General features: G+C 53.3%; 1 protein-coding gene across 1 annotated transcript in view; it reads right to left on the bottom strand.

Annotated features, from left to right (window-relative positions):
- The window catches only part of LOC119100281 (afadin), a 65,653-nt gene extending 51,060 nt beyond the window's left edge, over nucleotides 1–14,593 (bottom strand). Inside the window, exons 1-5 of the mRNA XM_037223389.1 lie at nucleotides 14,571–14,593; nucleotides 13,983–14,119; nucleotides 13,118–13,257; nucleotides 12,181–12,324; nucleotides 10,984–11,110 (exon numbers count right to left, since the gene is read on the bottom strand). Of these exons, the coding sequence (XP_037079284.1) occupies nucleotides 10,984–11,110; nucleotides 12,181–12,324; nucleotides 13,118–13,257; nucleotides 13,983–14,119; nucleotides 14,571–14,593 (571 nt within the window). The remainder of the gene's footprint in view (nucleotides 1–10,983; nucleotides 11,111–12,180; nucleotides 12,325–13,117; nucleotides 13,258–13,982; nucleotides 14,120–14,570) is intronic.
- Between the last annotated feature and the right edge of the window lie 1,210 nt (nucleotides 14,594–15,803).

Genomic DNA, 15,803 nt, shown 5'->3' with positions numbered 1-15,803 from the left:
ATACCGCCGGAAAGCACGTCAATATTTAGTATGCGACGTGGACAGCCATCAACTTCTCAAACTTCCCGTGGTGTTACGAATTTCTCGACCATGAAGGAGAGTTGACAAGATTGCGGGAAAGTTGGGCATACAGAGCGAAAATGACGTTCCACGAATACGGTGGCTAGGTAGTCTAGGCGCGCTGAACAGCGGCCATTGCATGGAAAATAAGCAGAGCATATTTGCGTTTCGGGTAAGAAATTAAAGCACAAGTAACACGTCCATCCTTGAATCATCCTTGAATCGCATAATGCATCGACAGCTTGCCTCAGTGTCTCGGGCTGGCGTTAATGCCGTTTGATGTCAAACGCGCCCGCACAGGCATGACATGTACACCCAACCCTACATCCAAGCGTACCCCCGTCCAGGCGTATATGCCCTCACAGGCATGTATGTCGCGCGGGCACAAGCTCAGCATTGCAGCCCAAGCATGCTTGGCAGTAACCGCATCAGGTGACACCGTCCGTCTTGGTCACCGGATTGCGCGCAGGGCAGTATCCAATACAGCGTTCTTGTCATGCCTGACGTGTCGACGCAAACAAACGAACGGCGCGCTGCCCTGGTCTGCCCCAGCCCGTCAGTGGTCAGCACCGGTCACCGCGCTGCGGCCAGCGACCGTCCCCCCTCCCACTGCTGCTGTAAGCGCCGGCAGCGCATGGCCGGCGGGTGGGCGGGGTCGCGGGTCGGCGGGGTCGCGCCGCACGATTTGGGGTCCCAAGATACGAACAAAACCAAACCAAACCATACCAAACCAAGCCAACTCGCCCGGGTCGCGCGAGTTGGCGGGGTCGTCAGGGTCGGCGGGGTCACCCGGGTCGGCCGGGTCCAGGTGTCTGCTGCCGGAGCTGCACGGTTTGGCGAGCTCGACCTAGGCCATTAAAGATAGATCTCGCTGTTGGCAACTACAGCGTGCACAGCCCAGTTGCTCAATTGGTTGCTCCTCCCATATGGTCAGGCAGTGCAACGCAAACCATCCATGTCAAATACACAAAATCATGAAAGGCCCTGTGTTGCCGACACAGTGTAAAACACACGTCGCGACTATGCTTTTAACATCCGTATTCAGTTCAGACCACATCTGCTTCCCACTATCCGACAAAATCCATACACACGCAATATCATCCACACGCATGACAGTACAAAAGTCCCCGATCCCGTGGGCAGTAAATATGGTTCACCTGCACTCCACATCAACCATGGCTGCTTTTAAGATGACATCAGGTGATGCCGGTTCATTTTCCCCCTTCCTCTAATTCCTGCGAGTTCGTGCCTGGCGCTGATTTAAATTAGGGAGCGAAGAGAAGTCCTTACATGATCACTCCATAAAACAAAGGTCACAAAACCTCAAGCATTCGCGGACATCAATCAGGAGGGCAAAACACGCAGCGTAAATGGGCCGCATGGCATTAGCACACTGCTGATGACATGCATTGACCGAGTCAAGCACCACTCGGAACAGCCGCGCCGTACTTCAGCGTCAGGAGCGCGGCGGTGGCCGCGATACAGACGGCCGCCGCCGGCCGCGCGCCGCCTGGAGACGGGCCGCCAGTCCGGACAGCCGGCAATGGCCGTGTCCGGGAGTCGGCGATCCGGCGCCGCGCTGTCTCCGTGCCAGCGCATTATAGACCAGGATGGACGGCACTCCACGTAAACGACTGAGGTGAAGCCAGGCAAACAGCCCTCCGGCCCCCACGCGCCACTGCCGAGGCACGGCACGTGGCCTAACAAAAGCTGCTAAAAGCACATACAAATCGCCGGGAACATCACAGCAGTACCTGCATGTCACTTCTAGGCTACAAGTTATGTGCAGACTTATCGACCAACGATACACCAAGCGCGAGGGCGGCGAGCTCGCGCCGCTGGAAACGTTTAGCGCGCCGCCGGGCGGCGAAAGGAGACAAATGACCCAGACGTGACCGGGCTTCGTACCCAATGCAAATTTGCCACAAGTTTGGTCAAGCTTGCGCGAGCCTCAGCAACGACCCATTTAACGTCTGAGTGACATGCCATTCCACCGGGAGAAACGATCGAGATCTGGCGCCACTGCCCCGTGCCGAGCCGGTTCACGACACACTCGGCCCGCCGTTCCCTGACGTCGTGTCTGTGTGTGGCTAGGTGCAACAGTTGGCGGGGCCTCATGGACGCACAACAAGTGGGCAGTCGGACGTGACAACAGGTGGGCAGTCGGAGGTGACAACAGGGGCGCGCGGCAGTCGCTCTAGCGCGACGAGCGCAGCGCCGACTCACCCGGCCCACGAGGCCAGGCCAGGGAAGCACATCGGGCCACATGGAGAGGTCGAGAGTGAGGGCCCACATCCCGCCGACGGTCTACCTCAGCGAGCACAGGTTCAGCAATCAGGCACCACCTCCGGCCATGCGGAGCGTAAGCATTAGCTGAAGCTCCGCATATAAACAAAGTAACAAGCCGCACACAGCCTTCTTGGAATGGCAGGTGCCGCGCAGCAAGTGCAGGTCATTCATTATTTGAAGCCAGTGCAAGCGCTCTGTGAGCCCACGCCCCAGCCGCTCATGTTTCGTAGAATGTTCGTTCTAAAGCTCCCTCCTACACTGATTCCCTCCATGTAATCCTGCTGCATCGCGACACAATCCATTCCGCGCGTAGTTCAGGTTCTGTTCTCCCCATTATTCATGGCATTACCGCGCCGACTCCGTCAGTAGTGGCTGGCAATGCATCTCGCAACTCAACATCAAGCAGAGAAGTAACTTCGTTTGTGTCCCACAAGCGGCGCTCATTACGGGACTCACCAAAGACGGGCGACATGTCAGCAACGGTTTCAAGCAACCGGGTTTTTATCCATTTCCAAAAAACCTAGGGTTTTTGTTGCACTCCTGGGGCCTTCGTTAAATAAATAAGCATCAGCCAGTGGGGGCGCGCGGGCCCGTAGTCAGTCAGTAGGGGTGCGATGGGCCCACAGTCCCGGCCAGCAGGCGGGCAGTTGTCAGTAGGAGCGCGACGGGCCCGCAGCCAGTCAGTAGGCGTTCGACGGGTCCGCAGCCCCGGCCAGCAGGCGGGCAGTTGTCAGTAGGAGCGCGACGGGCCCGCAGCCAGTCAGTAGGGATTCGACGGGTCCGCATCCCGGCCAGTAGGCGGGCAGTTGTCAGTAGGAGCGCGACGGGCCCGCAGCCAGTCAGTGGGGATTCGACGGGTCCGCAGCCCGGCCAGCAGGCGGGCAGTTGTCAGTAGGAGCGCGACGGGCCCGCAGCCAGTCAGTGGGGATTCGACGGGTCCGCAGCCCGGCCAGTAGGCGGGCAGTTGTCAGTACAGTTACCCTTTCCCAGACCGAGCGGCGTTGCCGAGTGCTTCGCACGCAAACGCTTTCAGCAGCAGTTTTATGAATTTCTAGTTAGCCAGGAAAAAATGTCAGTTTTCGAAAATAATTCGCCAGATGTTCAGGCCATTCACTGCAACCATCCACCAATGTTCCCACTCTAATGAAAAGATGGCAAAAAAGAACAAGAAAAAAAACAAAACCCAGATATGGCACACCGTTGTTAGAAAAAAACCTACTAACATGTAACTATTTGCATGCCTCGTCAATGACAAGTGGAGTCAAGACACCGCCGTATAATACCAGCGGTGATATTCTACAATCAAATCCACTTTAAAATGATCAAGAACCCAACATGTGTTTATGGTTTGAAACCATCACCTAGAAAACAGAAAACTAACAGGGTTTGACTGTTATTCCTGGCAACCCCACAAGTCCGTCAAACGGCAACTGACCGCGATGTTCAGGGTGGCACGGGACGGCTGTGTTACTGACCACAATGTTCAGAGTGGCACGGGGCGGCTGTGTTACTGACCACGATGTTCAGAGTGGCACGGGACGGCTGTGTTACTGACCACGATGTTCAGGGTGGCACGGGGCGGCTGTGTTACTGACCACGATGTTCAGGGTGGCACGGGGCGGCTGTGTTACTGACCACGATGTTCAGGGTGGCACGGGGCGGCTGTGTTACTGGCCACGATGTTCAGAGTGGCACGGGGCGGCTGTGTTACTGACCACGATGTTCAGAGCGGCACGGGGCGGCTGTGTTACTGACCGCGATGTTCAGAGTGGCACGGGACGGCTGTGTTACTGACCACGATGTTCAGAGTGGCACGGGGCGGCTGTGTTCCTGACCGCGATGTTCAGAGTGGCACGGGACGGCTGTGTTACTGACCACGATGTTCAGAGTGGCACGTTCAGGGCTGTGTTACTGACCACGATGTTCAGGGTGGCACGGGACGGCTGTGTTACTGACCACGATGTTCAGGGTGGCACGGGGCGGCTGTGTTACTGACCACGATGTTCAGGGTGGCACGGGACGGCTGTGTTACTGACCACGATGTTCAGGGTGGCACGGGGCGGCTGTGTTACTGACCACGATGTTCAGAGTGGCACGGGGCGGCTGTGTTACTGGCCACGATGTTCAGGGTGGCACGGGACGGCTGTGTTACTGACCACGATGTTCAGGGTGGCACGGGACGGCTGCGTTACTGACCACGATGTTCAGGGTGGCACGGGGCGGCTGTGGTACTGACCACGATGTTCAGAGTGGCACGGGGCGGCTGTGTTACTGACCACGATGTCCAGAGCGGCACGGGGCGGCTGTGTTACTGACCACGATGTTCAGAGCGGCACGGGGCGGCTGTGTTACTGACCACGATGTTCAGAGTGGCACGGGGCGGCTGTGTTCCTGAACTGCATGGAATGATGCAGACCCTTGGGTACTTTTTGATTAAAGGAAGTGCGCCCAATCTCTTGGCAAACAAATATCTGCAGGTATTTCGATCAAGCTATTGGTGTCGGCAGCAATCAATAATATGTTTGAGGCTTGTAACAATGCTAGTTCAGTCCACAGCCCTTTTACCGAAGAAGTACACCAGTCAGCGGGCCAGAAACGACAAGTACGTGTCGTACGTAATTGCACCTCCAAAATAAACTAAAACTTTACGGAGAGTCATGCCCCCATTGCCCGCTTGCCGTTGGCTGCGCATTCGGTGGCAAGTTTCTTCACTTCAACGGCGACAAATGATATCACAGTGACAAAAAACGACACATTCCCCTTGTGACAGCAAAGACGCGACTGCGTAACATTTTCGCTCGTTATGAGCAAGACAGGTTTAGAGCTCCGTGGTCTGCAGTTCAGAATTTATATAAACACTTTTAATGTACACACCTATGCTCTTAAACATGCACTTTTCAGTAAACTCGGCCCTGAATACTATTCACAGTCAACGCGCCAAACCTGTTTGCTTAAAGAGGGATGCGTCTAGTCGGATTTTGAATTTTTTCATTGTGTGCGTAGGATTGCAGGGAATGCTGATTAACAGTGCTTGATATCATTTATTTTTACCAATTCCCTTCCACTGATCAGATATTTCAACTGCCTCAATTTTTCTCTGGAAGCACAAAGTTATCGGGTGACCCCAAAACGATTTTCACCCCTAAGGCATCGCTCATATCGCGGACGTATCGCTAGCGTCAGCGAATGGTCTTCCGATAAGGAATCTCGTCGGCGCTGACAGCAAATTTCAAACGCTACGACTGTGGCCATTGTCGTGGTGTTCTGCCATGGTGCGGCCATTGTCATGGTCAAGCTTGAGCGACCCTGAACTAGTCGGCACGAAAAAGGCTGCATATCCTCGCGGGCGCGTGGCTAAGAGGCTAGAGCGGTTTAGGCCATAAGAAGGGCAGGGCCGCGAACATCACCGAAGCATTTTGAAGATGGATATTGTCAGTGCAAAATTCCATACCACCGTGGAACACTCCCTGTAAGTTAACTGGTTAGCAGTGAGTGCCAGTCCAAGCTATTACTGCTTACTGTGGAAGGTTCACAACTATCTAGAGCCGGTTACAAAAGGCGTACATAAATTTAAGTTAAAACGGAGGGACAATTTAACATGCAATTTTGACTTAAAACAATAACATTTTAAATCCACGCAAAACATGGAGCCATGCAAGAGAGCCGTGATGCCACTCAGCGACATTCATAGGATGATGTAATTTCGCCCAACAACAACCAATTACAATAAAAGATATACCGATTTCAAGAGACTTCACATGGGATTCACAGAATGCTGTAAGTAAATCAATGTAATAAAATAATGTAAGTTCGCCTGACGGAGGTACAATCAGAGATATAGTCATTTCAAAAGACTGCACATGTTACATATAGACGGAATAAAGCAATGTGCAGGAATCCCGTTGCATGTTGGAGGCTTATAGTAAAGTCTGATCATCATTCGCTATCCATGGTAGCCAACAGTTGATTTAGAAGAAGTTCATACACTGGATTAAGGCCAAAAATAGATGGTTGTTATTTAAAATAGCATGGAATGCACAGTCAACTTCACACAGTGGAACACTTCAGCCTATAATGTGGCGTAAACAACGTGGTGCTAAGAGGTGCTGAAGCTTGACACTTGGAGCGTAACTTTTGCAGTATTGTTTCGTCGCAGTTGCACATGCTTATTCACCCGCAAAACTGAACGCAAAACCAAACATAAGTTAGCTTGAGCACTTCATTAGTTCCAACATGTCAAAAATCATCGACATGCTGTTAGCATATGCCAGATCACGTTTGTACAGTACTCAAACAATTTTGACAAAGCAATCATACCCATTTGACATTACCGGCGCGTATGTAGCATAAATGTAATGCAACCGCATCTGGTTATTCACTGTTAGGTGCACCCGTTGTGACCACCTCTACTTAACCTGAAAAAAATGACTAGACGTTTGTCAATTTGCAAAGGAGAGTTCCAATTGTAAGCCTAATATTATATTTTATAATATGTATCACATCATATCATAATTATGCTCTGTAAACATAAGGCTCCTTGCCAATACACTTAACAGCTAATATAACCAATTATAAGCCATCTAATCGGCTGAAATAGAGGGAATTTCGAGAGTGTCGCTGCACAAGGAATCGAACAGAAAATCGCACCTATGCTCCATTCAAATGTTCGACGTATGCCGATTAGCGATACAAGATGTCACAACCATGAAGTGAAGCCAGCCCCCAATGTCATTGCATGAGTGGGCGGCATCATGCCAGCAGTCTTCCGACGCATTTAACGATTGCGGTCTAAACAACACAATCTTGCGGGATCCGGGCGGCATTGGAAGACGTCCATGACGCTCCGCTCAATGTGCATGTGTGACATGGGGGGGGGGGAGGGGGGGAACAGGCGGGCCACTGCTATGCAACAATGCGCAGAGGTGTGGCAGATCTGGGAGTGGTCAGCGACGTGTACGTGGAGGGGGGGGGGGGGGTGAGGGCAGACCACCCTGTCTCAGTCGGTGGTGACATTGATGACCTTTTGAAGGCTGATATGCTTTAGGAAAACATTACTCCTCATCATACTTCAGTATCGTGTACATGAAATGGTTTACCAAATGCCGAACTTTACTCCCGACAATAATGAAGCAAACAACACTGCTTTCAATGTGGACGAACTTCAGTAGTCATTTACGTTGTATGGAAACACCTTGGTGGGCCCAGATGAGATTCATTATGCAGTCTTCAAACAGACGAATGGGAATCAATAAGAGCAAGTTCTGGACACGTTCAATTACATTTGGCGTTCGGAAAGTTTCCCCGTGTAAACACTCCATCGTAATTCCAACTTCGAAACCTAGGCAGCCGGACGACAAACCTGAATTATATAGACCGATTCAGTTGACATTGCTCAGCACATTAATGAAAGAATGGCATTCAAAAGGTTTTCGTGGTACAATATAGCAAAATAGTACGATATAATATTATCATCTGCATCTCTGATCATCTTATTCGACTATCCTGAGGTCAGAGGAGTTCTTCCCATCATAAATACGCCCTAGCGGTCATGTCAGGTCAGGTCAAGTCAACACAGGTCTTTCTTGATTTCAAAAGCGCATATAACCTGACATCGAAGGTGGCGCTCTCAGCGAAGATGCAGCGATTTAGCTTCAAATGATACCTTATGAATTCCCAAGTATCGTATCTAGACGGTAGAGCCTTTCAAGTGACACACGGTGGGCTCTTTACCCCTTTGCACCTTTGACACCTCTTTGCCACCAGAAGGAACAATACAATAGAGTGGTGCAAAGTGCAGCGATATTCCCTATTCAGTTCAATGTCACTATAAATGACACTTTCAGTGTCATTTGTGTCATAAATGACACTTTCAGTGTCATTTATATCATGCTCCTGAATATATCCTAGGCGCTGTATGCCGATGATTGCTCGATGTGGGTACAAGAGACCAGGATCATACCATTAATCGAGGAAATACTGATGGCACCGGGTCGTGTTTGTGGCTGGGCAGACGAATAAGGGTTTATATCCTCGCCTCCGAAGTGCAAAGCCATTCTCTTTCGACGGTTTATGAAAGAGCGAGAAATAATTAAAATACCCGAGGTTAACAGTCATAACCAACCAGGCTTTCTGTGAACATGCTACGTTTCTTCGGAGCTGGGTCACATTGGATTTCAGACTCAAGCTGAAAAAAACATGTCGAATGCACCAATGCGAGGCTTTAAAGCAAATGCCAATCCTAAAGTATCCAGCAGGTCGGGGATGTGGCGCAGGTTCCTTCCCTTCGACTGTGACAACATGATTTAACAATACGATACTGCATGATGACACGAAGCTACGACAACCATCTGTGCCAGAGACTGAGCACCGAAACTTCCGCTATGCATCAAGTGGAAAGGGATTGCATGAAAAGAATCTACGGGTTTCCTTTGGATGCAAGGACGACGAATATATGCAACGAACTTAACTTCGATTTCCAACATGACGTGGCGGCTAAGGAAAGTTCTAAATCACCTTGGAAGCAACGTAAATGTGAAATAAAATGAGCACAAGATACTCTGAATGCATTCTAAATGCAAAATGGTTTCCGCGGACTAAGAACGAATACCACTGACTTTAAATACATATTTACGGACGCTTAAAAACAGCTGAGTGGGTTGGCTGTGCTTATATGCACGGAGAGAGAAGCATTCGATGTAAAGGTATGATGATTTATGAGGCCGGGTCCATCTCGTAGACGCTGGATTACGCGGAAAGCAACAGGATCCTGGAATGTGTGGCATGCACGGATTCTCTATCCATGGTTACCGCGCTGAAAAATATACATCGAACCACTCAGTGCTGATGGATATTTGAGGCCTCACATCGTCTACCAGAAATGGGATTCAGGATAATAATCGTCTGTATTTCATGCAAATGCGGCACAACTGGAAATGAAACAGCGGATGTGCAGGCACTAGCCACTGTCCTGGCATATCAAATGCATAAAAGCCAAATGGGGCACAGGGGGCATTTAACGACCTTGCATTCCACCATCCGTATTTTGTCGGCAAAACTCGGCGCGGATAGAGGCCACATCATGCACTGAAACCAGCTAAGGAAAACGTAGGGAAATGGGACTCATTCATGGGGACCAATCGACCTGAAGAAATCGTCCTTCGCCGTCTACAACTAGGACACACAACCTATACCTATTCGAACATTATGGAGAGAGATCCAAGCCTTGCATAAGACATCTGCATATGTACGTATATGGTGCGTGCGTTGGTGGAATGTCGTGCTGGCGCGTCAGCGACAACACACTGTCGAAGTCCGCCATGAATATGGAGCAGCACCTCAGTGTAAAGTCCTTCATTGGCTGTGACTATTGTGATCATGTTGATGAAATATTGGATTTTTTGCATGCCTCTCAGCTTTTGAAGGAACTGACGTGCTTGTAGATCATACCTTGCACGCATGTTTGTTAAACCTGCAGCTGGCTTAAAAGTACGACCTCCGATATGTTTAGACGCCTATATATGAGTTGGCTCACCTACGTAATATTACTCCTGTTTGTGCCCTTAGTCGTTATGTATTTGTGCCGTTACTTATCACATATCAGTTACTCAAGGCCTGATGTACTGCAAAAAAGGCAATACCTTTTGTCTTTTGATACCTCGTAAGTGTACACGTATTGTGGTACGTAAGCACAGGTTCGTGCCAGTGTGTCTGTGTGCGTGCGAGCCCGTAGCGCGGGAGTGTTTTCTTTAATGTTTTGGTTAAAACTTCAATTCGCTTCATAGATTAGCGTGAATAGAAACCTTCGCAGTTGCGACCCAACAGAGGACGACAGAACGTATCAACCTATCGAGGGAAAACTGTAATCATTGATGCGAAATAAACGGCCCTGTAGTGATCGTTACCTAAATGCGACGCTTGGAGACCACCGATCGTAATGACATGTCTACAGAATGTGCCTACCTTAATTCCCCTAACGGCGATGTATGTGCTATTGTAATACCTGCGTGGACAATCAAGCGTGTGTGACAGGTGATTCACATTGTATCTTGTGACGTTACTTTGCCCTTGAAACTGAGAGCTACCATGTTCAAGCTGTTTCAGGGCAGGGCGGGCGAGACGATCAAAAGGGCTGTCTATTCAAGGGATTAATTTTCTTCTTATTGAAAATTACACTGGTTTCTAAATGAGTAGCTCGAGAGTTCATCAAGTATCATTACATTCCTCATGCTAGAATTCCGTGGCTAAATCTCTCCTTTGCATTTACTTTGCTTACTTTCCGAAGACAACTAACACAAAAGCTAGCAGATCAAGACTGCTACGAAAATGGCGCGACGAAGACAACTAAAGCGGACGCTTGTACTCAGGACGCGTTGCGTCCCACTCCAAGACAAGAAAAAGCTATCTCTTCGGACGCGCGGAGCTAACACACCGCGCCCTGACCGTCACTGTTTGTGTGTGGGAGGGGGGGGGGGGGGGGGGGAGGTTCCAGAATGGTCTCACGCAGTTGGCAACGTGCGGCAGGCTGAAGAACGGCTGTGAGTGATGGGCCGCACATGGAGTGGCGGACAGCGTGCTGCGGACCGAGCAGCGGGCTCCAGCGAGAGGGAGCGGACGCCGGCCGTGCCCTCGCCTCACCTCTCATCGGCGGGTGGTTCATCAGGATAGCCAGCGGGCACTCGTCGTCGTCCAGCACGTACTCCTTGAAGGGACCGGTCGGCCTGCGGTACTCGGCCGTCTCCGGCTGCGGCTCCTGGGTCACCACCTGGGCCCGCACAACAGGCCAGCGGTCAGCCACGCTACAAAACTCTCGGGCGGCGCAGCCGCGAGCGGCGACACTGCAGAACGCGAAGATGACCGTCCACGTTGCAACTCTTCGAGTGACACAAGACGCATGCAGCAGGGCTGCAGATGAAGCGGGACAGCATGAATGTCAGGTAGCAGTAAGTCCAAACCCGCCTTGGGCACCAAACCAGGGTTCTGCTTTGGTGGATGGAATAACAATAACAAAGAGAACAACCACTGGCACTGCAACTGCTGGGCGGTTGCAAGTGCCCCTGCCCCGCGCAGACTTGAACGCCAGAACCACATAGGTTCCAGTCCAGCGCTTCACTGGCCAATACTACTACAGTCCCTCCATTGCCGCGCCGCAGTGTCAGACGAGTGAGTCAGGCGGGTGGGTCGACAGCGGGTATGTACAGGTGACTGGGAACGAGGCGCGGCCAGAACACCTCAGACGCCACGCCCGTGACCGTACCAGACGACCGCCAGAACCCAGACACCCACGGGGACGATCCAGGGACGCAGCGCCGGAAATGAATCACGCCAAACAAATGGCGAGAAGGAAACAAAAAGCCACGCCCGAGATTAAACGCCCACGGAAGGCCTGTAACACAACACAGCAGCCAGTAAATTACAGAAAAAGACTACGACGCCGATTTACAGCCGACACTGTTATAATGGGAATGACAACTATTCAAAACAAAGGACACACACACACACATACACACACACGCACGCACGCACGCACGCACGCACGCACGCACGCACACACACGTGCGCGCACGCACACACGCACGCACGCATACACGCACGCACGCACAGCCTATCCGGGCAGTAGAGCCGCTCTTGGGCAGCAGGTAACACTGAATGCACGCGCAGATCCAACAACAACACAACAACAACAGCGGTAACCGCCGCGCAGCCAGTGTGATGAGCCGGCAGCATGGCAGCAGAGCAGCGTCAGTCCGAGGCAAGCGCCGGCGGCAGCGGCAGGGCACACTTCGCCGAGCGTCCGGGCCCGGTAGCGGCCAACGGACGACAGCAGGAACCCACCTGCACCAGGGCGTACTGGGCCGGATCTTCGCCATGCTTGCCATACTTCTCGAGCATCTCGGCCACGACGGCGGCGGCCGCGTCCGTGACGGAGAGCAGCAGCGTCTTGTACGGGACCTCACTGCACAGGCTCTCGCCGTATATCTGGCGGCGCAACGGCGCACGGGTCAACCCAGCACAGTGCTCGCCTCCTGAAACCGGGGCCTGACACGGCGACAACTGCTGCCGTGACACCGGACGCAGCGTCACATGGCGTAACCAGACACGACGCAGCGACGGCCACCGTAGCGACAACTGACACCGTGACAACCGAACGCGGCGTCACATGGCGTAACCAGACACGACGCAGCGACAGCCGGCCGTAGCGACAACTGACACCGTGACACCGGACGCAACGTCGCATGATATAACGAGACCCGATGCAGCGACGGCCGCCGCAGCGACAACTGACACCGTGACACCGGACGCGGCGTCACATGGCACAACGACACCCGACGCAGCGACGGCCGACGTAGCGACAACGCACGTGTGCATGCGTCCGCTGCTGCATGTGTCCGCGATATTTGACGCGGCGACACCTGACACCACACAGCCACAACAGACGCAAGACCACGACGCCTGACGCTGTGGCAACTACGCAGACACCTGACACAGCGACACCAGGCGCAGCACTACTCGATGGAAAGACACCCGGTGATGATTTCGGTTTCACGGCACGCCGACTGCGTTAATCACGTGACACCCATGAGAGACACCTGACACGACAACACCAGACACAGGGACGTGACGGACCGCAATCTGCGGACCAACACGACGTATCGCCGCCAGCTCGAGCCCCTGCATCCCTCTGTGCCCCTGCCGGACCCCGCTCTCGGGCCACCTTGAGACATACGCCGGTCGGCGCTCCGTCTGCCGCGGTTCGGCGCCGGCCTCCCACCTTCAACGTGCCGCCCGTGTCGGGTCCGCCGTCGCGGCTACGGAACTGGTGCAGCTTCTTCTCCAGCTTCTGCTGGCGGCGGCGTCGCATCACCGCCTCCGGGTTGCTGATGGAGCGCGTGAAGCTCGTCTCCGGCAGCTCTGGCCAGCCGGACACTCGGTCAGGTGCGGCGCCGAGGGAGCAGGCCCCTGCACCTCGGCGGGGACGGCCGCCGGGGCGCGGCGCTGAACGGTGCGGCGCGGGCGGCCCAGTACAGCCTGCGGCTCGCCGCCGGCGCTGGTGAGCGGCCGGTGGGAGCCAGGGGCAGCGCGCCGCGCAATCCGTGCCAACCATACAATGACATGCAACAGCGTGTCCATTTGCGCCGCTGTATACATACACACATACAAACTTATATAAATACATATATATATAGATATTATATATATATATATATATACATCTACTCGATCTCTCTCGTGATCTCTCGCTCTATCTCTCTCTTCTCTCTCTTCATCTCTCTCTCTACTCTCTCTCTCTCTCTCGTCTTCTCTCCTCTCTTCTCTACTCTCTCTCTTCTCTCTCTCTCTCTCTATCGATCTCCCTATCTCATTCTTTCTCTCTCTCTCTCTCTCCTCTCTCTCTCCTCATCCCCCCCCTCTCTCTCTCTCTCTCTCTCTCTCTCTCTCTCTCTATCTCTCTCTTTTTTCACTCATTCGCTTGAAATGGTCGTTTCTTTCACAAACCTAGCTGACCTGCCCACATCGAAACCAATGGTGATGAAATTGCACAGGAACATATCTAAGCAAAGCCAAACAGTTCCATCAAGCCGCTCTTTTAAAAGGATGTGTAGCTGTCAGTAATGACTGATACCCTTCCACCTCACCGGAGTAGAGTTTCTCCGCCACACTCGGGTCGTTTTCGTTGTTGCTCTGCATTCTCCGCAATTTGTCCTGCTTCTTGAGTAGTTTCTTCTCGCGTCTGCTAAGTTTCCTTTTAAAGTTGTCATCTCCGGCGCAGCATCTCTTCGCAGGTTTCAGCGACTGTGGCGACAGCGGATGGCAAATACGTTACCACTAAACGTGTGTGAAAATCCGGGCATGTTCCTGTGTAGGTAAACGTTCAAACTTTCGTGTCAAATACTGCAGTTGGATCTTGGGTGAAGCAGGACAACTAATATCGGTTGCGGGACAGCTAAAGAGGACACTCAGCGTTGTCATTTAGGCTTTATCACCGGCGTCAGGCCTCCCCTAACACGCCGTCGTGGAAGAATTTCAAAGCAAACATCCGTACTTGCTTAAATGCGCCGAGCGCCGAGCATTCGAACTTTCTTGCAAGTTGTTCATCCCGCCATAATTTGTTTCCAACTGCGATTAACTTTCAAAATAGCATGGTACCACCACAATATTTCACCACCTTCTGTACAAGCATGCCACAGGTTGGTCTAGACAAAGGGACCACTGTAGGGTCGTACCCCGTCAAGCACAGCGTGTCCATACCGCAATGCGGTCTCACCCAAGGTTTTTTCGTCCAGGTTTCTGAGGAGGAAGCGTCCCTCACGGTCGTCCTTGTTCCAGTTCAGCTGCACGTAAAGGGGCCTCTCGTCCCACTGCCAGCTCACGCTCCTCTGGAACAACATGTTGGCCACGTTGTCTCCACATATGCGTTCAGGAGCTGCACGCTACAGTAGGGGCCAGGTGAGGCAAAACAGTCAGCGCGATAAAACGACGGGTGGCACGTTACAGTGTGTGGAGCGTGGTGTAATCTGTCTTTACCAGGCCACATCCTTTGACCAACGCCGCCCGTTAGAGGCTGACAACTCCCTCTCAAACAGGAGGTACCGAGGTTCACCGCAGTCGCCAGGAGCCCTAAACCCATTCACTTCTCATCAGCAATGACCTTCCTGAGGTCAGCCGGTGCCGAGCCGCGCGAGCCGACCCCAAACCAAGCGCACCCGACCGCCGGCGGGGGCGGCGCCCGACCGTCACCACCCACCGCCACTCTCGTGGATCTCGTAGACGGCGAACCGAGGCGTGGAGAGCATGCGCATGTCCGGACGAAACTTCTCGGCCAGCGCCACGATGACGTCGCCGGCCGTGGCCGTCGACGACACGCGGATGCACTTGGTGCATACCTTCTGGCCCGAGTCCTGGTAGTAAAACCTGCGGCGGCGGCCGTCCGGTCAGCCGATCGCTGGCGCCCCATCTGTGAGCGGGCACTGTCACAGGTCAGATCCCACGGGCCGCTGGCGCCCCATCTGTGCACGGCACTGTCACAGGTCAGATCACACCGGCCGCTGGCGCCCCATCTGTGCACGACCTGTCACAGGTCAGATCACACCGGCCGCTGGCGCCCCCATCTGTGCACGTGCCACCGTCACAGGTCAGATCCCACGGGCCGCTGGCGCCCCCATCTGTGCACGGCACTGTCACAGGTCAGATCCACCGGCCGCTGGCGCCCCTATCTGTGCACGACACGTGTCACAGGTCAGATCCCACCGGCCCGCTGGACGCGACACACAGTGTCGCGCCATTAGTGTGTGGCACTGTCCACAGGTCAGATCCCGCTCACCGCTGGCGCCCCGCTGGACGCGGACACACGCCGGCGCGCATCTGTGCGCGGCACTGTCACAGGTCAGATCCCATCCACCGCTGGCGCGACACGCGCTGGGGCCCCACATCTGTGCACGGCCACTGTCACAGGTTCA

This window comes from Pollicipes pollicipes, unplaced genomic scaffold (genome assembly GCF_011947565.3).
Source record: "Pollicipes pollicipes isolate AB1234 unplaced genomic scaffold, Ppol_2.1 Scaffold_4881;HRSCAF=5763_pilon_pilon_pilon, whole genome shotgun sequence".
In the NCBI taxonomy this organism is placed as follows: domain Eukaryota; kingdom Metazoa; phylum Arthropoda; class Thecostraca; order Pollicipedomorpha; family Pollicipedidae; genus Pollicipes; species Pollicipes pollicipes.
This window is presented reverse-complemented; position numbering and strand designations above follow the sequence as displayed.